The sequence below is a fragment of the Centruroides vittatus genome, unplaced genomic scaffold (assembly GCF_030686945.1).
Source record: "Centruroides vittatus isolate TY-2023 unplaced genomic scaffold, ASM3068694v2 contig_1787, whole genome shotgun sequence".
Lineage (NCBI taxonomy): Eukaryota > Metazoa > Arthropoda > Arachnida > Scorpiones > Buthidae > Centruroides > Centruroides vittatus.
In genome coordinates this window covers 45,922-72,577 of record NW_027121094.1, presented here as the reverse complement: position 1 = coordinate 72,577, position 26,656 = coordinate 45,922, and the positions used below count along the sequence as shown (strand labels likewise).

The 26,656-nt window shown below is 29.4% G+C and overlaps 1 protein-coding gene across 1 annotated transcript in view; it reads right to left on the bottom strand.

The window, feature by feature from the left end:
• snz (snazarus) overlaps positions 1 to 26,656 on the bottom strand; it is a 53,713-nt gene extending 27,057 nt beyond the window's left edge. The window contains exons 1-8 of the mRNA XM_067263580.1: positions 26,616 to 26,656; positions 25,587 to 25,763; positions 24,773 to 24,904; positions 24,516 to 24,688; positions 20,895 to 21,081; positions 17,054 to 17,127; positions 11,200 to 11,276; positions 3,595 to 3,803 (exon numbers count right to left, since the gene is read on the bottom strand). Coding sequence (XP_067119681.1) covers positions 3,595 to 3,803; positions 11,200 to 11,276; positions 17,054 to 17,127; positions 20,895 to 21,081; positions 24,516 to 24,688; positions 24,773 to 24,904; positions 25,587 to 25,763; positions 26,616 to 26,656 — 1,070 coding nt within the window. The remainder of the gene's footprint in view (positions 1 to 3,594; positions 3,804 to 11,199; positions 11,277 to 17,053; positions 17,128 to 20,894; positions 21,082 to 24,515; positions 24,689 to 24,772; positions 24,905 to 25,586; positions 25,764 to 26,615) is intronic.

Genomic DNA, 26,656 nt, shown 5'->3' with positions numbered 1-26,656 from the left:
GCAGGTCTGTACTTTTTTATTCTGTACTGTAGTTCTGTGCCGCAATTTTATTATATAATATAAATATAATATAACACAAATATTGAATTTTTTTAATAAACATATTTTCACAAAATTGTGGAAATAAAACTGTAAAAATAATAATAAAAAGCAGAAATTAACACTTTCAGCAAGAGCCACATGTAACATTTGTCCATGTCTGCTATAAAATAAAACAATTAGTACATTATCTTTTATAGTTTTCATTTTATTTCAATTTAAAGTTCTATCACTCTTATTAGAAAACCCTGTATATATATATATATATATATTAATTTAACAATCATTGTCACTGTAAGCAATCTGTAATCAATTAACAGTTGAACCATTATCATCTATACTAATTCCAGAATATGGAATTGACCATATGACAAATAACTAAACTTAGATATCATAGAATAGTTTCAATAATAATAATAAAACAAACTGCTAAAGTTCTAGTTATCAAAAAACAAAAAAATTACTGAAAAGTGCTTATTATTCTCATGAAAAGATGCCATTATGATCTGGTTTATTTTTTTTAAATGCTGATATTATATTCAGTCAGTGAGGATGACCTAAGTGAAGATCAAAAATGTTTCTGATTAAATATCATTTTGGTAACCAAAAATTTAGTAGTTTGTTTTATTATTATTATTATGATGCAATGTTTTGTTAACTTTCATGGCAGTTTCAATTTTTATACATTTACATAAAATCAGAAAATATATAGTATAATTTCATCCTATCAAAAAAGGCCATTGATGTCCATTCCTGTGGTTGACGAATATATAATCTATCAGAAATATATAATATACTTTTAGATTTCCTTTTTTCTATTATAAGTTGTCAAATTATAATAAGCTTTATACTTCTTAATAGTGATTATTTCAAATTACATATTATAATTGATAATAAAATAAAGATCAATATTCTTAAAACTAAAATAATGGACAGAAAAAACTTGCACTTTATTCAAATAAAACATAAAATAGTAGTAGTTTCCGAACACCTTTGGACTTTAATCAATCATCAAAAGATACGCCTGTAACAAACAAAATGATGATGAACTGAATAAGTCCAAAAACGCTTGGAAATAAATACAGTGGGTGATCCATTAACGAACAGTTCGGACAACGAACAAATCAGATAACAAACACTTTCATAAAAGATTTTTATGTTTGGACAACAAACACAAGTTCGGATAATGAACACTTCATAGAACAAACAGAAAAAGAAGCGACATAAAATAGTGAATACCAATTGGTTTTCAGAGTGCAGGAGATGTTGACATTGACACTCAATCCGGTATATACTGATCGGATAGTATTCCTCTGAACTTTGAAACTCTCCCTTGTAATTCCAGCCTTTTATTTTTCTGACAGACAATTTTTTTAATAGTATTTGCGAGGCTGTCAGGCGGGCATTCGTTATGTTTTGCGTCGGTTTTTATTTTTGAAAAGTGAGAGTATAAGAGCAAAGGTAGAGAGTGGGTAGATGTCTGACGTTGCTGGGCAGTATCGCTTGAAACAGGTCTACAGTAGATGCAATCTTAGCTATGAAAGATATATTAAGAAATCTCAAGCAGCTAAAAGAGTAATGAAAATTACATCTGAGAAATAAAGAGCATTGAAGAGCTCATAACTCGAAGAACTCTTAAATGAAGAACACCAAGAAACTCAGCGAGATGTGTTTTTTTAAAAAAAAGGAAGACAAAAGAGGACCAATGCCAACATCTGCTATTAAAGATCTTTTGAAGAAGTGGAAAGATGTCAGAACAACGGTCATCCAAATGGCATCCAAACCAGAATGAGGTTAATAGGCTTGGGGATCTCTACAATTATAATGCTATTAATTACTTCCGAAAAATCTTGAAGAAGAGAGAAGAGCAATCGACACTGGACAGATTCTTTAACCCCCAGAAACAGAAAAACAAGACTAATAAAAATGCAAGACTGTGTATGTATGTACTTTTACTATTAGAAATACCAGGTTGTTCAATAAGTTTTGTCGTTCAATAAGAAAAACACAATTTTATGGTTTGAAATACATTTTATTATTCAATATAATCTCCCAGAACTTCAATACACTTGTTCCAGTGATCTTCTAATTTATGGATTCCCATCCCTGAAGTGAGAATCCGGAAGACTGTCGAAATACGCTTCCACGGCTGCTATTACCTCTTCATTTGATGAAAATCGTTTCCTACACATGAATTTTTTAAGATGTGAGAACACCAGAAGTCAGAGGAAGCTAAATCTGGTGAATAGGGTGGATGTTGCAACAATTTGTACTTTAATTCACTGATTTTCGTGATGGTTTTTTGAACTGTGTGAGAGGGTGCATTGTCTTGATGAAAAATGATTTTTCTTCTGTAAACCAAAGTAATGATTTTTCTTCTTCTGTAAATCAAAGATCTTTTCTCACGAATTTTTACATCCAGCTGGTCCAAAAGGTGACAATAATAATCTGAGTTTATTGTTTTACCAGTTTGGAAGTAATCCACAAACAAAATTCCTTTTGCATCCCAAAAAACTGATGCTAACACCTTCTTGGCCAATTTCTAACTTGCTTCAGAGCCAAAGTACCGGGTACACACCACTCCTTAGCCTCTTGTTTTGATTCAGGATCATGGTGGTAGACCCAAATCTTATCCATAGTGATGAAACAATGCACAATCCTTTTTATCCTTTCTAAACGCTCCAAATGTTGCTGAGAAAGTCACATTTGAATGTGTTTTTGTTCCATTGTTAGCAAATGCCGCACCCATTGTGCACACAGCTTTCTGTAACCCAAAACTTCAGCCAAAATATTGCTCACACTGCCTAATAAGAGTCCTAGAACTTCTACTAAATCTCTCTCGGTTAATTGACAATCTTCCAAAATCATATGCTGTATTTTTGCTACAATTTCTGGTGTTGATGCACTTTTTGGACGTCCTTCACGTGGATCGTCTTCAAGACCTGTACGACCACATTTAAATTCAGCAACCCATTTTTCTACTGTTCTAATTGAAGGTGAAGAGTCTTGTATACTTTTAACAATCGTTCACAAATTTGTTTTGGTGCTACACCTTCTAAAAATAAGAATTTTATCACTGCATGATATTCAATTTTTTCTATTGTAAAAAAAAATACAGTGACACGTCAACTTTGAACAGCTGTAAATATACAAATGAGTTGACCGATCTCCACGAAACTTTCACACGTGTTCATAAAAAAGTAGCATTATTTTTAGAGAAATAAAGTGACGAACCTAATAGAGCCATCTCTTATCGAAAGACAAAACTTATAGAACAACCTAGTAAATAAACGTAGTAAGAACATACATATTTTTTATTTTTTGGAGTCTCCAGAAGAAATTAATCAAATTCCCATAAAAACCTATGGTAAATCGATAATCAATCAACGAACAATTCGGATAACGAACAAAGTCTTGGAACGGATTATGTTCGTTAACCGATCACCCACTGTATTTGTTTTATGTTTGACTTCAATAAAGCAGTTCTTCAGTTCTTGCATGTTATTTGAAGTTTCAAATGTTACTGCATTCAATGATAATGAATTTAAATCTTACCCTATCAAAGAATAACTTTCTTCTTTTTCAAGATACTTGGTTAAATATTCTCTGCAATACGGTGTTTCCATAATAACTGAATGAGATAACACTTTTCCAGTGATAGGAGATACGTCTGTTGGCAATAGGCAGCTATCTCTAAAAGAAGTATAATTGGTCCCACCGAGTGCTTTAATATTTTTTTCGCAAAGTGACTTGGCATATTGAAGCTAATAAAAATTTTAAAGATTTCTTTTATATTTTTAATTTTATTAAAAATTAAATTAAATGTTAATTTCAATAGTCAAAAGAATATTAGTTTATTTCAAAATCAAGGATGATTACTAATACTGATCTAATATGGATACATTGGCATATTGAAATGTTCCCAGTATCAGAATTGATTGGTTTTACAAACTGATGATCTAATCTCTTTTTCTTTACTTTTTTCAAAATTTACTACTGGAAGGAAAAAGAAGAGTAGAGCATCAATTTGTAAAACAAACCAACACTGATATATCGGGAACATTTCAATAAGCCAACATATCAGTTTTGGCTATATCTCTAACTAAAAATTCATACATTTGTTTAATATTTTCTTTCAATTTTAAATTATATTTGAAAATCTGTTCTGTAATGTGTTCCAAAACAGAATAGCTGAATTTGTAAGTTTAAATTGACGATGGCACAAGTAGAGCCAAAATTATTTTTAAAATAAATAATATTTGGTAGCCAAAAGAAGCAATTATAGTCTTAATAAAAATTATAGCCAGGATAATAAGTATGAACTTAGAAATTTATAAAAAGTTCTCAATGGATGAACTTTAAAACTGTCTATAAATATAATAAACATCCCAAAGCCCTATGCATCGATACTAAACTAAATGATCACCATAATTAATTGGGCTATTATTCTGCTATTATTATTAATTAGATATTAAGTAATTTGGTATCAGAGATAGACATTAGGTAGACCCCAGCTTGTGCTGTGAGTAAGCGTGAATGGTTATATCTAAGTATAAATATGTCTGGAAATGAACAGTTGCTCGGAAGTATGGATAATGTAACTGATAGTGCACTGCACGGTAAGCAGAAGTTGCAAGTTCAAATCTTGCTCTGGGCTAGTTCTTTCCTTCCAGACTGTTCAAATTATTTAATAAATTATTAATTATCTCTACATCAAGAACAAGAATTTCATCATTTTTAAACGTTAATTATCACTAATAACTTAAATTTGTTATTGTTAACTACTTATTATAACTTATATTGGCTATAACAAAAATAATTACTATGCAACGTTCTCCACCCAAACGAGGAAGACCTCCATTAAATCGTATCCAATCGGGAACAAAGAAGAACCAGTCATCTTCATCAAATTCTAAAACAATAAAGGACTTTAATTTTTGCCCCGAAGAAAACCTTCAGGAAGAATGTATTGAAGAGGTGAATTATAATCGAAAATCATCGCAAACTGGTGTAAACGATACTCCAGGTGAGTCAACTATTTCTGAACAGATTTTGACTAACAAACCGGACACTTCTTTAGACTCCACTACTTCCATGCTTTGGGTCAGAATTTCGGATTTGATAAATACAACTAACGATAAACTCTTTAACTCTTTAATCAAATAGTAATTATCAAACAGGAACTTGATACTATTCACGAAAACATTCGTGAAACGAAAGAAACTCAGAAAAAAATGGAAGTAGAGATTAATAACTTGAAGCAAGAAATAGACAAACTACAAACGGATAAAGAGCTTCTACAATTTAAAATGGACTCGTTAACAAATGAATATCGTTACAACAATATAATTATGTATAATTATCCAACTCATAAAACCACTTCAAAAGCAGAAATACTCAACTTTATTACTAATACATTAAATTTACAAGAAATAACTCAAAAGGATATATTTGAGATAATTCAACTATCAAAAACTTCAAACCTAATAATTAGAATCACTTTTAGTAATAACCAAACGAGAGATCTCATCTTTTCCTCATTTATACGTAGAAAACAACAAAATCTTCTTGGTGACTGGCAAAATGTTCAGATCTCCCCAGATATAACTATTAACTCAAGAACTAGACGTAAAAATCTACTATCAAAATTTTACGATCTACGAAGACAAAATCCCCAGGTAAAATTACGGAATGATATTTTAACAATTGAGCGAGAAAAGTTAACTTACAGTTTAAGAACGGGAAAATTAGTACATGTTGATACGTTTCTCCCATCATCAGGGATAACAACTTTATCTAAATGACAGATCAACAGGAGAGAGAAAACTCAATACCGCAAATCATGCTCTAATAATCAACACTTAACAATAATAAATTGGAATAGCCAAGGACTCAAAAATAAAATATCACAATTAAATATCTTTACTTCAAAGCACGATCTGGATATTACTGCAATTACTGAAACCTGGATAACCTCAGAATCAATCTATAACTCAAACTTCTTCGAAAAATATACATTGGTATCAACTCTAGCAAAAAAACAAACGGGCCCAGGCCGACCAAGTGGAGGCCTATGTTTACTAATAAAAAAAGGTCTTTGTAAAATTCTACAGACAAAAAAATCTAACAACTTCATTTTGCTTCTTATCCAATTCATGAAACCAATTCTACATAACACTATGAATAACCTAATAAGTTTGATGCTCATATATATTCCACCTGAAGACATATCAACATTGAACGAAATGTCTAAACAAATAGAACTTTGGCAATATATGACTCCTTACTACATACTAGTCGGCGACTTCAACGCGAGAATTGCTGAGTTAATGGACTCTAAATATTCCGGTAATAATTTTTTAATACAAAATATCCGTCAATCAAAAGACAAGCATTTAAATAACCTCGGCCAAAAGTTAATTGAAATAACAAAAAATCTTAAAATGTATATAATTAATGGACGAATTAAGAACGATACTCCTGCAGAATATACCTGCCTAACTCACAATGGAAGATCAACTATTGACTACACGATATGTTTGGAGTTATTACTGGACTATTGCTTGCGATTTGATGTTCTTGATTTTGACATTTCGGACCATCTTCCTACAAAAACAACTTTTTTATTCTTCTTGGAAAAAAATTCTAAAAATACCTTGGATAGAAAAATAAGTATACAATATAAAGTAAATAGATATGCTAATGAATTCGAAAACCGATTTGATAACATCCCGAAAATTATAGAGTGTAACAGCGATCAAATTTATAACTCAATGATAAATATAATGAAAAATTATATAATTGTGGATAGCGACAGAAAGAAACTTCATAAAGAGCCTGGACAGGGATGGTTCGATTACGACTGCTACAAAATGAAAATGGAAAAACTAGCAAAACTAAAAACGTTCAGAAAATATTCAAATGAAATCAACTTTAACAAATATAAGGAAGCTAAACGAATGTATAATAACTTAATTAAGACAAAAAAGAATAATTATTTTAGAAAGCTTGAACTAAATCTAATTCAATGTAATAAAGACAACAAATTTTTCTGGTCCACTGTAAGGAAATACCGGCCAAAACCTTGTATAAACGAAATCTCTTCAGTTATTGACTTCGATACCTGGAAAAATTTCTTTCAGCGTTACCCAAGTATTTACTTAACACCTCCAACAATAAATAACGCAAAAGCTTATGACGAACTTCTAGATGCTGACTTTACAATCGAAGAATTAAACGATGCAATTCAAAAAACCAAAAGTCACACAGCTCCAGGTCATGATAATATTCCCACGAAATTTTTAAAATTAATGTCTAACAGTTCTCGATTAAAATTACTTCATTTATATAATACTATGTACAAAACATCTACTTTTCCCGAATCCTGGAATACAGTTAATTTAACCATGATTTATAAAAAGGGTGACAAATCATCTCCAAATAACTATAGACCTATTGCACTGTTATCAACGTTAAGAAAATGCTTTACCTCCATAATAGCAAATAGATTCCAGCAATGGACTAAAACTAATGAACTAGACGCCAAATTCCAATACGCCTTCACAAGAAACAAAGGAACAGAATCTGCTATATTTATCTTGTTAATGATAATTCAACTGCATCTTTTAAAAAAACACAGGAAAGTCTACGCCGCATTTATCGATATTAGAAAAGCTTTTGACTCAATCTACACACCGTTATTAATACATAAATTAAAAGTTAGCGGTGCAAGTGTTAAATTCACCTCTTTAATAAAACAGTTATATGGAAATTATACCATTAGAATTAAACAAGGTAATTCGTTATCTCCACCTCTAAATCTTTCACGTGGTGTACTTCAAGGAGATCCTCTGTCACCATATTTGTTTAATTTTTATCTAAGGGACATTGATCAACTTTTTAATTATTCCTCAGATGGCATTGAAATAAACAATACCTCTTTTCACTACATCCTTTTCGCCGATGATTTAGTAATTTTGGCTCCGAATAAAATATCTCTGCAACGTAAAATCAATCAACTTAATCATTATCTTAACTCAATCTACCTCGAAATAAATCCTACAAAAACCAACATTGTCATTTTCCGTAAAAATAAAAAACTAGCTAATAAGGACTTGAAAATTTATCATGAAAATACTCTACTACAAATAACCAATGAAGTCAAATATCTGGGAGTGGAATTTGACTGGAACTTATCTTTTAAACATCAAGTATCAAAATTAAATGTTAGGGTCAAAAAGGCAATTGATAACCTCTTATTCTTATGTTCAACAATGAAAACGTCAAATTTAAACATTCATTTTAAACTTTATAATACTGCAATAAGTCCTATCATTTATTATGCCAGTCCAATTTGGGGCTTGGATTACATTTACAGCCTTGAATCTTTGCATATTTATTTCTTACGTAAATTGCTACAACTAGAAAATACTATACCTGGATATGCCATTCGACACGAAACATCACGCTCCTGGATCTTTCCTCAATTGTTAAAAAGAATAATAAAATTTTACTACAGACTTAAATATAAAAGTGATGACAATATTAGACTATTATACCAAGAAATGGTTAAACAAAGTAAAAACAACAATAATAAACAGTTATGGCAATATAAAATTCGAAGAATATTAAATTCTTTTGGAGTATCGGAACTATTATTTACAGACTCAATTCATGACTGGAAATATGGTTATTCTCTTTTGATGAATTCTGCTATCGCTCAATCAATCAATAAAGATCAACTTTCCTTATCCCAAAGCAATTATCACCCCTGGTACACCAACATCTTAAATATCCCTTCGTCTCAACCTTATATATGGCTACCAGTAGACCTGAGTATAAAACGACTAATAATTCAACTACGCCTAAATAAATACTCGCTTTTTATTAACAATACTTATATAAATCTTTCAAATACACACTGCCTGCTATGTCAACAAGAGGACTTCTCGGTGCTTCACCTCTTACAAAACTGTCAATCCTTGAATAATATACGAGAAAAATACAATATCAAAAATATATGCTGCTTAAAATCACCTATTGACTTCAGAAATAAATTAAACAACATCAATAAAAAAGATGCTTATAAAATCTTTAACTTTTTTGTAAACTTGACTGAGAAAATTCTCTGTGTTATTTAATCATTGATCTACCAACACAACTTTGAATTCTGGAAAACGAATTATTAAGACAATTTGTATCTCTGATTTCTTAAAACATCAACCAATGTCATGTTGGTGAGTCATGTAGACTTACTGATTTATTTTTTTATTGTGATTCTTGTTATATAATTATATAAAATAAAATGTAATATTATATTACTATATGTATACCTCCCAAAATAGGGGAATCTCCCTTGGAAATAAAAAATAAAAATAATAATAAATTATTAATTATAATTATTAATTTAGATAAGAGATAGCACCTAATGTCTACCTCTAATATCAAATTACTTAATATCTAATTACTAATAATAGAAAAATACTAGCCCAATTAATTATGTCGGTCATTTGATTTAGTTTAAAAATGTTCTTTATTCTTATTTCCTGATGGTGTATGAAAAGGGACTAACAGTTTCATGCAAAGTCAACCTTTATTTGGAGTGTTCTTGTTACAATCATGTTTCAGCTATAATTTTTATTAAATGTATAATTTTTATAATTAATTGCACTGCTGCCAGAGGAAAGATTGTAACATTTTTTTCATGTTGAGGCAGATGAGAAGCCTCCACCATTAAACTGTTATTTCCTGATGTATGAAAACAGATTAAAAGTAAAGGACACCTTTAAAGGTTATCATTGAAAATTTTTGTAAATTTTCCAAGTTCACAAATATAATCTATTTAATTTTATATTTTAAATTTGTAAATAATTACAAACATGATTAAACATAAAATTTAATCCTTTGGAATATAATTTTAATAAAATATTAAAATTTTTTATAAATAAAACAGATTAAATTTCTAGAAACTATTTACAAATTACAAAAATAATTAAAATAAACAAGACTTTCTTTGCATAATCATATAAATATATCACTTATTGGATCCATATTCTTTAGACCTTCTTGCTTTCTAGAAAACAAGTTAAAACTACAATATCGGAAAAAAAAGTCTAACTCATATAAGCTTTCTAGAGCATTTTAATTATTATTTTATTTGAATTGAATATACACTAAATAATCATAACTTAAATAGTGAATAAACATAATTAAATGCTGTTGAATTAATAAATATTATCTAGATTCCCTAAATTCTCTTGCATTGTAGGTCAAATATACTTTATAATTATTTCTTTTGTTTTAGTTATTAAGACAGAAAACGATTGGCAAATAGATTGACAAAATGAAAATTCTATCAATGTGGTAGATGATACACTATAATCAATAATTTCTGTTGTATAATAGCCTATTACATAAGTTTTAAGCAAGATACATACAAAGTATATTTTTTTAATCACTAAATATCAGAATTAGCAATAGTTTAGAAAATTATCTACATTATTATCGTAAGTCATATTATCATCATTAAAATTTGGATTTTCCATAGTTTTTATTTTCATTACGTTAATCTTACTCTACCTTTGGAGATTTATAAAAAAATTATATTCTTTTATAATAGTTATAATAAAGAAAAATCTTTTATTGGTTCTAGTTTTATTTAATAATTAAAAAAGTTAAATAGACCAGATCAACATAACACTGAGCCAGTTATGGTTGTTGCACCACTGGCTCATGGCACCACTGGCTCATGGCATTGCCAAGTCTGACTCATACATCATCAAATTCCTCATACCAATATATTAAAGCTTCTTGTCTCAATTAATATTAATAAAGTTATCATCAAACTAATAAACTTAATGATTGACTTAAATGATAGTAGAAATTCTCTTAAGAATTGTACTTTTGAAACGATTAGAGATATAGCATGATAACTCACTGAGTAATGCCAGCAGAGGATGTCAAAGTGTGTCCCTTGGCCTAAAAAGAGAACACAAAGGCATCCTGTCTTTAGTTGACATGTTGCAGAGAGACATTGTATCACTAGAGATGCCTTTAAATCATAATATTTACTCAAACAAAAATAGAATTCTTCTTTCATTTGATCATCCATTATAATCATAAGAAGAAATAATAAATATATAATTAAAAATATTATCTTACTTGATTAATATATCGCTTTAGATTTCTTGCTTGTAGTAAATCCCCTTTTGCTTTTGTTTGTGGGCTGAACTCTTTATCTACAAAGATTAAAATTATTCAAGTAAAGTTACTTTATACACATGATTACTATGATTGACGTAAGTAAATGCAAAATACTGTATTTTACTATTTCAGACAATTGTTACTTTTTCTGTGTAAAATCCATATTAGAATAATTGTCTATTTCATTTATATAAATTTCACTGAAAATTATTATAACAAATATACTGTACTATTTTTATGATGTATTGTTTCATTTTAATCATTTTAATGATGCAGCATCTATTTTTCTCATTCTGCAACAAGAATGAGAAAAATAACTACATAAAGTTCACTATAAACATTAACTGAATTATTGTGATTCTACCATTAAAATACTGTTCACTTACATATGAAAAGTTCTATTTTTAAAATATTTTATGTTCTTTTTGATCTAAACCAAGTACACTCATTGCCATAAAAATTCACACACCAAGGAGTTGTCATATCGCTGTAAAACTTGGCATGCAGATAAATCTCAAACAGATATGAAAGTAATTAGAGATATAGCATGATGGCTCATTGTGTAATGCCAGCAGAGGATGTCAAAGTGCATCTCCCTTGGCCTATAAAAAAGCATGAAAAGGCATCCTATCTGTATTTTACCTGTTGCAGAGACACTGTATCACTATGCTTTTACATCATAATTGAAGAACATATGAACAACTAACTGAGAGGAGAAGGATCATCTAGTTGAGAGAAGCTGGATGGTCATCTTGCTGAATAGTCTGCCACTAAACCATTCTGACAAAACTGTGAGCAGGTGTTGAGACCAGTGGATGAAAGAGAGCTCACACACATGGTGCCCAGGCTCAAAATGCCCTTGGCAGACCACTAGCCTGAGAGGCTTGCTAGTCTTCTGACAAGCACTCCTCAGCTAACTGTATCATTGTCTGCCATCCATACATAGATGGCACCATCACTACAGGCCTGTGTCTGTCCATACCATTTCAAGGCACTTGGATGAGGAACCTTTGGTAATGCAGCATTATGTGTACTGCCATTGACACCATCCACTGTCGCCTCTGTTTGGAGTGGTGTCGGTCTGAACAGGATTGGACTGCAACAAAATGGAACTGGGTTGTCTACAACAATGAACCCAGATTCAGTTTGAGCACTGATAATGACCGTGTTCATGTCTAGAGACTCCGTAGTGAATGTCTCAATCCTGCTATGCTTTGGAGCAGCACGCTGTCCCCACAGCTGGCGTGATGGTCTGGTGTGCCATCACATATGACTGGCTGTCATATGTGATGGCACACCATAGTCCCTTGGATCACTATTAGAGAGTAGTGATTCAAGAGACTACAGCAGCCCAGCATCCTGCAGACACATGTGTTACCTCTCATGGCAGGGCTCCCAAGAGCCATTTTCTATCAGGACAATGCTCAACCACACTCAGCAAGAGTATTGTGAGAATTGGGATTTGTTAAATTAATTAGCATGTGAAATTACATTATTTCTTAAATATTGTTTACAAAAAAGGGGAGTTACATTTGTCATTTTTTCAAGAAAAGGGAAGTTAACTTCCTTTCCCACAAGACGTTATCTCCTATTTTGACATCCATCTGTTTAATAACCGTACATCCCGTTAACAGTCCGAAATCGAGATTTGCTATTGGTCAGAATTCAAGATAAAAAGAGGAATTTTCCTACCATTCAAGGCAGTTAAGCCAAGAATAGACCTGCCATAGGTTCGGCAGTTCCTCAACGTTAATATGGTCATAGAAGACGATTGTCTGTGATAAGAATCTCTTGTCTATAATCTTTAACTTTGTGTGCCAAGAAATAAGGAGCTTGATTCCCACTAATTCATCATCCTCCGGCACTCCCCAGCTACAGAAGAAGACTATGCACCGACCAACAGTCAAGGTAGTATACATTTGAATTTGTAAACTCTCTCTCTCCCGAAAAAGTTAAGGTTTAATATTCTTTCGATATATACAGTCAACGCCGCATAAGTCATCACCCCATCCTGAAAAAATGAATTCATTCCGCACATGTGGTGCAAACTGATTTTTTTTCCAGGAGGGGGAGTCGATTTATTTATTAAGACATAATTAATATATTTAATAATATAATAATATATTAATATTAATATATATATATATATATATATATATATACATATTAATAAAAATGCCTTAACATTTTATGTATTTTTATGTATAAAATAATAACAGATAAACAAAAAGAATATATACAATCTACATCAACGTCACATCAGAATCCAATTTTGCATTTTCTCATGCCAGAGGCATTAAGAATCCTTAGACGTTACTTGCCAACAACTGACAATTGCAAAGATGATGTTTTAAAGGCATTCTTGATCGTTGAAAAAGAAAGTCAAGACAGTTAAGTGCTCAAAACAAACAACACTAAACGAATTTTTTAGTTTTTCATCTACAGAGTAATTGTAAATGGAGGACACAATGTATTGTAAGCCTAAACTACTGTATAACGCACTACTGTATTTTCCTAATTGTAGTTTTGTGGTTTTTTTTCCAACTTCGCTTTAGTCATCACATCGAATAACTCAACATATTTCCACTTCCCCTTGGGGTGTCGACTTATGCGGACTCAACTATATTTGAATTTTATTGGTTTGTTTTCATTAAATCTTGTTTGTTAATTAATAATGGTCTTGTTTCTGAATTCAGCTCCACATCAAAGTCTTATCACTTACCTATGGTCCCTCCCACTCAAACAATAGCGCTCCTAATAGCCATCCTAAGACCACATGAGTGGGCCTCAAGGTCCCGATGACCAAAAGGCTTTACTAGAACAACATAATGACCTCGTGATCTCACAGTATCATGGGACTGCCTGCACCACATTGCCACACATCTCTGGCTGCCTGGGCCTGATTTGTCACAGATCAAACATGTCTGGGATCATCTGGTATGCCAAGTTGGACTGCCCAGGAGTTTGGTCAAACTATAGGACTACTTGCAGCGACTGTTGTCCGAGATGCCATAGGACATCATACAGCACTGTATGCCTCCATGCCTGCTGGTATCAATTCATGCTAAAGGTGGCCAAATAGGGTATTACAACCTCCTTTCATTTGTAGTTTTTCCTGCAATAAATAATCCTTTTGCTTTCATTTTGTAATCACTTACTTATATCACTGTTACACCCACATGTGTACAATTTCATTTGATTCTGACTCCTTCTTGGTGCACTAATTTTTATGGAAATGAGTGTATTTTTGGATATATAAGCAAATCTCATATAATATATTAATTCTACACAATAATTTTATTCTAATATGATAAGAGAATGCTGCTATCAATGCTATTATGTTGAATATAATTTTTTCAATATTTCTATTCTTAAGAGTTGGCATTATATCTACCTTTAAAACTCATCAAAAAATCATTAGAATGGATATTGAAATAAACTGATTCTAAATCATTCAAAAAACTAAAGCTGTCAACACTAAATGCATGTTCAGTTTGAAAATAAGGTCAAATTGGCAGAAAATGGAATCAGTGTGATACTAAAACTTGGTACTTCTGTAGAAGAGGAAATTGTACATAAAATGACTATTGAAGATATTCAAAAATTACTGGTAAAAAGGGAAGTCAGAAATGGATAATACCTTTCCATAGCAACATTCTGAAGCTAAGCATCAAAGTCAGTACATATGATTACTCAACCATTTCAAAGTGCATTTTGTGCTCCAATATCAATGCTACTGACAGTGTTACAACTGGTGCCTGTGTTGTTAAATATTTAATTCCTTAAGCTTTGAAAATTTCTTCTATGTATCTGGAGATAAAATTGTTTTTATCTCTCAGGCTATGAGGGGAATTTGTATAGTAAAACCAGTCAAACAACTTTCCCTTTGGCCAATTTTGTCTTGAAAAGATTGAGCTGATTTTGGCCAATTTTGGGTTTAAAGAGATCTTAATGGAATTTTATTTATATTCCTTATTATTATTAAATAATTTTTCTGCACTATTATTTTAAACATACTAAAAGATGTTTTGTTTTTACATGTAAATTCACCTTCAGATAACTGAAAATAGAATCATAATTTTGTTAAAAGCAATTTTTTCATTTTACTGAATAAATTTATTAGAAAAATTTGTTTCTATTAAATTACTTTAATAATTTATTGATTAGCAACAGAAATGCCTTAACAACTATTTTATTAAGACTTTTTAAATTTAGTATTATAATATATTTTGACAAAATTAATTTGAGACCAAAGTCACTTTTTACTTTGAAAGTTCATTCTATCTGCAGAATGTCAACAGTCTTAGCTTGAAGAATACTCATAATTCATTCTCAAGAAAAATTTTTAAAGCATAAATTGTTACCTTATAATAAAATATCTAAGAATAAAACAATAAAAATGGTTTAAATATTTTAGTGAATACTAAAATAAAAAATTTCAGTTAAGAATGCATTAGTTTACATATAAACGAATGCATTTTTAACTGAAATACATACTGGTACATACATATGTATATATACATTATTTTATAAACAAGTTACATGAGATTAAAGTCTTTATAAATCATTAAAATATTTTTGAAGCCATGTTTCCCCAAAACTTATGTATGTAGTCAGTGCTATAACTAGGCAAGTGCAACAGGTGCACCAGCACAGGGGCTACTTGGAAGGGGGCCCAAAATGCATATCAGTTTGATTATTTTCCCAAACCTAATTAATTAAGGAGCCTAAATGCAAATTCTTGCACAGAGCTAGTTATGGCACTGTATGTAATACAAGGACAATCAGATAGACAAGGTAGTTAAAGATTCAACCTTCTGCTCTAGAGACCTATGAGTGAATCTGGGAAAGTAACCAACTCCCCAGATATTTTTCATAAGTAGTCTTGTTCCAGATATGTTGGGCCCTATCCCCCTGACCATCTGGCTACCACATTGTGGACCTAGTCAAACCAACAACAACTATGAAAAAAAAACCATCTTAGAACATACAAGGCTGAGAGAGACAAAAATAAAATTTACATAAATATACATATATATATTCATTTATTTATTTGAAAATATTTTATTTTTATTCTCTGATGTCTTTTCTATGTTAATAATTTATGCTTTCAATTACTATTTTCGTTTTGATATTCTGGAACTGAAATCAGAAAATGTATAATTACTTTTACTGAATCATTTTTTCTTATGGGAGTATTCTCTTACTAGAATTGTGATAGCCACATTATACATTTATTTAATATTAAAATATTAAATAAGTATCCCATTATTATTAATTTTACTATTTTAATTTTGAATTCAAAGTTTTATTATAATATTATAGATTGCAAGAAAATACTAGTGTTTATTTTTAATAAATTAGACAACTTTTTCATTACTTTTAATCATTTGCATGTATTAAATTTCTATGCATTAATCTGTTTTTACTATTGTACTAGAATTAATATGAATATTTTTACTTTATGGTATTTATCTTTTCATTCTTTCCCAATCAAGTGTCACTGGTTATCTGAAAGTGTCCCACCACAATTATTTTGGATAATTGACAGTCAACTGTAGCAAATTTAAATTAAATATTAATCTTAATTTTGAATTAAATTTAAAAATTATGAAATTTTTGACACAAATGCTATAAAAATAATAAATTTAAATTAAAATTAGAAATTTAAAAATTACAAATATTTTTTTAAACAAAGAAACATTGTACTCAAAACTCTTTTCATTATGGGAACTTAAATAACAAAGCTTGAGTAAATCTTCTGATATAAGAAACATTAAAGTTCTGAAATTACTATAAAATTTTTATTTACCTAACTCTATTCCTTTAGCTTTTTTAAAATTATTTATAGCTGTAGCCTGGATAATTTCTCTCACAATGCAGTATCTAAATAAAAATAATAAATACCACAGTAAATATTTTAAAGAATCAATACAGTATTTATTTTCAAATTTTAATTTTTTTGATAAATTCAAAACTTAATATGTACATTAGTAGCGAAATATATTTGACTAGAAATTAGAACTATTAATTATCTAAACATAGAAAACATTACTATCTTTAAGAATACTAAAAATGATAGTTAATATTTGAAATGTTTTCAGTCAGCCATCTTTAGCAAATGACACCTCATAAATGGAATAGAACATTTCAAATGACACAGAACTGATTAGAAAGCATGTAAATGTTCATCAGTATTAGTCAATATAGAATCAGAACTAGTCATATTTATCAGAAACATTAACAAAACATAATAATATTGTACTATATTTTGTTAATTTTTCTGATAAATGTCACAATGCCGGTCAAACATCAAAGAAAAATAGCATTTGCTTAAAAACAAAGGTCAATAGATTTTTTCAGAAAATTTAAGTTAAACAGAATCTCTATTTAATTCTTCTTGTCATTTAAAATACATTCTATTCCATTTAAGTAAACAAATTTTAAGGCAAAAATGTTTTCATATGTTAAACAGTTTTTGATAATTTGGTATACTAACACAATGAAGTGGTGTTTTCTTAATCAACACTGGGCGAGTTTTCCATCTTTATTTAGTTAGTATGCTCAGTGTTTTTGTCAGTATGCTCTTAGTCAGTACGCTCTTTATTTAGTGTACGCTCAAAACTCGCCCAGTGTTGATTAAGAAAACGCCACTTCATTGTGTCAGTATACCAAATATAAATAACAACATGGTTTCGATCGTACCAAAGTTTTTGATAATATTAAAAATAGCAAGTTTGTTTACTTACTACATTATGGTACCAAGTCTTGTTTATTTATTTATTCCAAATTTTGATTACTTTTTCTCAAGAAAATATTAAATAGTTTTAAGGATATAGTTAATAATTAGATAATTATGGTAACTATTCTATAATCTTAATATTATCATTACTTAATTAAATGTTACTTCCTTACTTTTTCCCTGTTTAACAGGAAAAAAGTAAACAAAAATTATACTATTTACTAATTATACTAAACCAACCGAATAAAAAGGATGAAAAATTCGCCCAGTGTTTTTTTAAGTTTACGTCACTACATTGTGTCTTTGAAAGAAAGAAAGAAAGAAAATACAAAACACGGTTTCCTCAAGATAGATATATACTATTATTTCTGAAATCTTTTCTGAAGTCAAAATGTCAAATCAAAAATAATTTGAAAAGCTATTTAAAAATTTAAATGGGACAGTTTTCATTTTACTGATTCTAATTTGTTCTGTCTTTAAATTGACTGTAAAGTGTATTTTAAAATATACTTAGTATACATTTTGGTTTCTACCAATTCTCAGAATTCTAAAAAAAAATAAGCTCAATTAAACAAAATTTTTCCACAAAAATTTTTTGTATTACACATACGATTATTATTGTTAAAAGCTCATCTCTTATTTCTTTAAATCTACATATATAAATGAGGATATTTTTTTGTTTATTCAATATGAACACTTAGGCCATTTGACCAATTGCTACGAAACTCAGCAGTTAGGTTCAAATAATTCTAATTATTTATATATATATATTAAATTCACTGAATTAATGCAACAATGATATAGCATGAAATAGATGCACCATTACACCATTACAGCAACAGGTAGTACATAGCACTTGCCTATGTGGAGTGCAGTAAGTATTTTGCCCCATACATCATACTTTTCCTGTTAGCAATAGTGTCGTGTTGGTCATCTATCTAACTCCATTGGGGAGAAAATTTTGAATCAAAGTAACACTACTTCTGTTCCAAACAGGAAGTTCATATATAGTTAATTTGGACTTTCGGTTTAAGCTTTCCATACCTGGTCTCAACTTTCATCTATCTAATTCCTTTCATGAGATTAAGGAAGGGCAAACAGTGAGATGACAGTCAAAATTTATAGGTCTACAATTTTTTCAAATTGCAGCCCAATAATTTTTCTATAAATGCAATATTTACAAGAACGTACTTTCCTTGTAGTTTATACAATCTGTTGCCAAAATTTAAATACATTATCATCACATAAAAGCAATTATTCTCAATTTTTACAAGATTTTTCATTTAAACAAGTCTTATATGAAATCTTCTGAACGTTAAGGTTAGCAACTTCGATCACATGCGAGGCCATCACAACCCAATATGAATCATTTTTTAAGTATCAATAGTAGACCAGTATTAATTAGTAGTCATTGAGCATCCTCTTTTCCACAATGGTTCTACTACTTTTGGTCAAATTATGTCAAATTACTTTAACCCGGGTGAGGTCGCAAAGTTCAACAACTTATAGAGGTCGCTGCGGGTCACCTCGACCCGCATTTTAGATATTAATTTTCTTCTTAACAGTTCAACTTTTTTTACTTTTTTCTTTTAAATATTATTTTTCATTCTGTTTAGTAATTTAATAAATATATATGTTTAGTTTGTAAGCCTTAGTTAATTATTTATTAACATTCGAATTTACATATTAAATTTTGGGGAAAATTTTTATAAGTATCTGAAAAATTTTAACTATTTAAAAAAACATGAAATAATTAGTGATGATAGAAGTTATTTTTATATAGAAAAGATATGTCACTTTATGATTTTAAAAAATTATATTTATTTTATTTACATTACATTAATAATACAAATTTACGCAGACGTCAAGGGTCGCTGCGGGTCACCATGACCCAAAAGAGCCAATATCTCTTAATGTGTTCAGAGAAACTGAGTAACGGCGATACGTTCAGATAATAACAATAAATTTAGGAAGCTACTGTGAGTCACATCGGTAAAACTTAATTATTAGCGATTCAGTCGATCATGAAATAGGGGGTGCGGGTCAGAATGGGTCATGCGACCCCTTCCCGGGTTAATCCTCTTCCATAACAGTCTCTTCTTTCTATCGGATCAGTGGTATGATGGCATTTGAATGGGTAAATTACATAATACAAGTTACCAGTAAGCATAAAATATGATTTAAGTGGTTTTCGAGGGTTTCAGGTTTAAATATTTGGTTTGTTTTTTGCAAAATTTGATTTGTTCGCAAATTACCATTTGATATTAGGGCTGTAAATGGCTCAGTTTCTTAGAGTTAACATTAGGAAAAAATATGTTATCTTAAATTTTTTAAGATATCATATTTTCAATTGGTGTCTACTTGACCAATAAAATTGTCATTTTGTACCATCCGAGTATCATAATAAACATGACAATGGTAGGCTGAAATAACAAAAAAAAACTTTTTATATGGTTTTTGTTTTAATGTTTGTTATATCATAATATTTGATTTATATAACTATAAAGGTTATCTTACTTGAGGGTTTATCACACCAAATAACCAATCTAACACATTTTAAAAATTATTTATGTACACAATTTAAAAAAAGTGTTAGATTGGTCATGTCGTGTAATAAAACCTTATGTAAGATAACCTTTGTAAATATAAATCAAATACTATAATATAATATAAGAGTTAGAAGTATGAAATAATCAAATAATCTTTATCTTTGCCGTTGTTATTTTTTTCCTGAGCAATGCTGAGCTCATCTGCTAGTTCTATATAAAACCTAATTAATTTGATTTAAAATAACCGAATATTTTGATTTAAAATAACTAAATATTTTGAAGAAAAACTCTACATCACAGCAAACACGTTTATAAATCATTTGAATAAATTAGTATATTCTAAAATATCCAATAAATTTTACCTTATCCGTTTAATGTCTTCTACATTCCCACAGTCTTGTATTATACGAATAAAATCTTCAAATGTTTCGGCATAAGAATATGTCCTATTATGATGTTCCATTTCTTTTTGTTGCCATTGTAAGTATCCAATGAGTTTACGATTAATATAATCAGGATCACATATGGTGTCAATCAGATTATAGACAACTAAATGTAATTAATATAATTGTGTGTTAAAATAAATAAATATTAACAACAAATATGAAACCATTATTTATGTGGTAAGATATTTACTCATTGAGTGTTTTCGGTCTTTTTCATTGACCTTCATCAGGAAATACATTCTAAAATTTAACAAGAAAGAACAAAGCCACTTGTATTCTAAAAACTGTTTTTACAACATTCCACTTATGGAATAATACTAATTTTTAAAAATGGGCATATCAGTTATTTTTACATATTACAAAATATCATACAATATGTGAAAAAATCAAAAATATATACTGGGTTGTTCGGAAAGTTCATAGCAATTTTTGATAGCTGACAGTTGAGACACTGATTGACATGAAAATGATTAGAAACCAATGAATATTATGATAAGTGTCCTTGAGATGCGTCTGTTACAAAAAACCATTAAGATTATTCAAATGAAGTTTAATTTGTCTCATTACAAAAATGGATGCAAACAATGTGCATTATCGACACTTGTTTCTGTTTTTTTTTTTTTTTTTATTGTAAAAGCAAAAGTGCTGTACAAACAGCAAAAAAAATATGTGATGTTTAGGGGAGTGCTGTAGCAGAATCAACTGTTCAAAAGTGGTTTGCAAAGTTTAAAGTAGGTAATTTCAGCCTTGAAGATGATCCCCACTCAGGAAAACCTCCAATTATTGAAGAAGATCAGATCAAAGCATTATTGGATGAAAACCCTTATTACACAACTCGAGAGATTGCAGACAGTGAAGTCATCAAACAGTACTGTATTTCAACATCCAAAGAAGCTCAATACTTGAATCATTTTGACATTTGGATACCTCACGACTTAATAGAAAAGAACTTACTGGATCGCATCTCCATTTGTGATTCTCTTGAAAGACAAAATGAAAATGACCCTTTTCTGAAGTGTTTAGTGACAGGTGATGAAAAGTGGATTGTTTATATCATCATCAGCCAAAAATAATCATAAAGTAAGAAAAATGAACCACCATTAAAACTCCAAAGGCCTGTCTTCATCCAAAGAAGGTCATGCTCACCATCTGATGAGATTAGAAAGGAATCCTGTACTACAAGCTGCTTTCACAGAATCAAACAATTGATTCTGATAAGTATTTATTGTTCCCAATTGGATAAACTGAACATAGCAATTAAAGAAAAATGTCCGGAACTAGCTAATAGAAAAGGCATTGTGTTTCACCAAGATAATGTCAGACCGCACACATCTTTACGAACACATCAAAAATTATTGGAACTAGGCTGGGATGTTTTATCCCACCCCCATACTCACCCGACCTTGCCTCGTCGGACTACCATTTGTTCCGTTCTCCGCAAAATTCCCTTTACAATAAAAACTTTGATACTTTGGAAGCTTGCAAAAACTACGTAAATCAGTTTTTTGCACACATCATTAAAAATAATAGTGCATACATAATGGAATAAAAGTATATTTTTAGTTTCAAAACAGTTTCTTTTATTTCTCTTAAAAATTGCTATGAACTTTCCAACAAACCAATAAAATGTCTATTACTCATAGTAAAATAACCCAAGCCTAGAAACACTCTAAGTTATACTTTTCATATTTATACTCTTGCACCTGCCATTTGCAATCTAACTTCTGTCCATCCTTTAGCATCCCTTTGTATCGTTCACCTTTAAATTTTATTTATTAATACTTTCCAGGCTGGTGAAACCTTGGTGTTTTCTTTATAATTTACTGCTTTCTGTAGCCTTACAGATGTACTAAGCTTCTGCATATTTAATCTGTCACTTATCCTGAATATTTTGGATCATTTCTGCTCAGTTCCATTTTATTGTTACAGAATCTGGTTCTGCTGTGGCATAGGTTGCTAAGGCTATAACTGGCTGCTCCTTTTGGATGTTACCTTTATGTTCTTTGATCGTCTATTTCAGTGATTCTTAACAGGGGGCCACATTAATTTCCAAATTATGCAAAATTTCCTTCAGAATATAATAAAAAGAAAATTGATGTATAACCGAATATTGTATTGAAAAGTGAAATAAGAAAGATGAAGTTTTCCTATTTAGTTTTATTTATTTATTTTTTATTTCTTCCTACATACAACTTTGTTAGTACAGAAGAAATAAATGCAAATATGTACTTACACCGCAGTATTTACTTCTTTTATTCCAAAGCAATTCTAAGAAACTATTAATGCTTGGAATTTTAAAAATAATTAGGAAAAATAGTAAGCTTTAAAAATTTAAATATTTTTGCAAAAGATATGCAAAATCTTTATGACAAGTTGTGGGTGTTTTAGTTTTAGTTCAGTTTTAGCATCGACTTTGGATCGATTTATCGACATGTTTTTCATTTTATTTTTTGTTAAAAATCAATGAGTTTTCATGTTTAATTGTGAAGTTTGAATGTTATTTAAATAGATAATGAAATAATAAAGTTATGATTTACATTTATTATATAAAAAAATAGAGCAATAATAAAAAAATCAATTTATTATAGATAATTTAACAAATATAAATTATTAAAAAAATGGGGGTCACAAAAAAATTATGAAATATTTGGTGGGCCGCAAGTCTAAAAAGGTTAAGAACCACTGGTCTATTTAGTAATCTAGTAGTGGCTCCTACATAGCATAAGTCGTTGATCTTTTACTGTCTTTTATTGGTATTCTGTATGCACCAGGAATGCATGTTCTCTTGACCCCAACATGACATGGTTGGGGTCAAGAGAAAAACGATAAAGAGAATGATAAACAAACAGAGAACAGAAGACACAGAGATGAGAAGACATGATGTACAGAATGAGTTTGCTGTCGTTGAATACATGGCAACTCTATATAATATCTACAGAAAATTCATGATTTAAATTATTTATGTTTAAAAGAAACCCCACATTATATGGGATGTTAAGGAACAACAAAAAGGCCATTGACCTGAAAATGTTCAATGAGTAAATATTTTACTGCATTAATAATGGTTCCGTGTTTGTTGTTTTGATAGTGCAGCTACAGAAAGGATTAAATAAATATTAATTACCATGATTATTCATAACAAAAAAATTACAATTAAATATTTCAATTTAAATAAAGATTTTTCCATTAATTTTTAATAAGTCTATTCTATTAACTTAAAAACTTCCTTAGCTTTTTACATAGAATATATTTGAGAAATTACTATATAATTCTAATTTGAATAAAATAATATTCTAAACTTTGCACTCTAAAATACTTATTTAATAAGATATTTCATTTCAATTTGTAAAAATTTACTATTTCATTTTATTATCATTTTAATATTTAAAATTAAAAATTACAGGAGAATGTTTTCAATGTAGTACTGGTTCTTCTTCATTAAATAAAATAATTTCTTTGAAAATATGTTTATTCTGGTGATAGACTTGGAAGTAGATTTATTTATAAATTTTTTAAAATTCTAACTTTTAAACATACCTAAATTTGATATTACTTCTCTCAGTAAATGCCGAACGGGTTGACATCGAGAGTATCTTGAAGGAAGTAGCAAAATAAGAAGAAACTCTACTATTTTTCGTATATATTCTTGTTCATTCTTTTTAGTAGCAAGATACGAAGTGAGGAAAAATGAGACTCTTTCTGGAGTTGGTCTAAAACAAATTTTAATAATGTAATGTAAATTTATAAATTTAAATTATATAAAATATTTATTTTATTAACTAAGAAATACTTACGGACTTGTAGCATATCTTAGTTTTTGGAAGTGTTGGAGAAGTTTCATAACAATATCAGTAGTGAAAAATTTAACATAATCTATTTTACTTAATCTGTCTCTGACATTAACTAACACTAACCACATTTCTTCTCTAGGTAAAAAAATTCAAGAATCATTAATAAATTTAAATGTAACAGTACATATTTTTATTATATTTTATTATGTACGATATATATTATTTTATTAATGTAACAGTATATAAGTAATGATTGGCTGTTGTATTCATTTTAATTGATGGACATTACAGTAACAATCAAAAAAATTGAGCATTAAAATATTTGTCACAATATGAATCTTTGATGCCCAATTTCTTTGATCATTACTGTAACTTCATCAAGTAAAATGAATACAACAGTTAGGCATTATTTATTACTTATACATTGCAATGTTAAACACTAATATTACCATTAATGCTGACAATAAATGAAAAATATTTATATACATAGACTATAAAGAAATGCAAGATTACGACTCTTATTGTACAAAACTAATGGAAAAATTTTGTTATAAATATTTTCTTGTCTGCAATGCATAACTTCAAAATCTAGCTTCTGAATATCAAAACAGTTCTTAAAAGGACTACATTTACAGACAAATATTTTGCAATATTTGCAAATATAATTAATTTTACAGATTTCACATCTTTCAAATTGCCCAATATGTACTATAATTCTTTATAACAAAATAAATACTTCATTAAAAATATTTTTTTAGGTTTTCTTAAGATTACTTTATGTATATTTGAAAAAATACTTTTTAATAATACTACTTACTTTAAAAGTATGGTAACGTAACTTTCAGGAACCAACAAATTATACCAAGAAGAAATAAAATCCCGAATAATATAATCAAGAATTTCACTGATAACATTATCAACATTACGAGACATTAATAAAGGATATTTATTTGATTTCTTTCTCTGAGACTTTTTATATTCTTCAAAGCTTTTCCTGAAAAAAAAAAAAAAAAAAAAAAAAAAAAAAATGCAATAAATTTTTAATTTAAGTATTCTGAAAGCTATAATTAGTCCATATATTTTATCTTTATGATATTAATGTTCTAATAATTATGCACTAGCTTGTTAATCATTCATTTTTAAAATGTTATAAATCAAATAAGTGGAGAATAAAGAAAACTGTGTATAATGATATTTCATTTTAATGAATAACAAATTATTTAAATAATTATAATGTCTTCTAATATAAATCTCAAATATATTATTTGGCTTTAATTTACAAAACGTGAAAACAAGAATAAGAGAAATTTAAAAACATTAAACTATGTTTTCTGAATAAAACAAACGACATAATTTCAAAGGATTTGCCAAATTTTGGTAAAAATTTATATGTAAAGGACAGTTATTTAAAAAGTGACACATGGTGAAATATCACACTGAGCTTGAGTCAGCTACACATAGTTGCTGCACTTATTGAAACACTTATCCCACTGCAAAACAAGATGAAAAATGCCAGCTTGAAAGAATTTTCTGGATTTCTATTAAACCATTGTTGAACAGTGCGCTTTATGTCATCAGATTTGAATCATTGGCCTTTGAGAGCATGTTTCAAATCCCTAAATACACAAAAAACATAGCAACATGTCAGGACTACACAGGGTTATATTATATGATCACTTCCCATATGAATTCTCTACAATGTGGCATGAACAATATTGGCAGTGTGTAATTGGGCATTGTTGTGGAGCACATATCTTCCAAGCACAGCCCAGGATGTTTTGACATTATCACCTGCCGCAACTTCACGAGCATTCTGACCTAGTGACATGGAGAAAAGAACATTCACAGTTCCTCCTTTCTCCAGGAACTCAATGAAGAGTGGCCCAT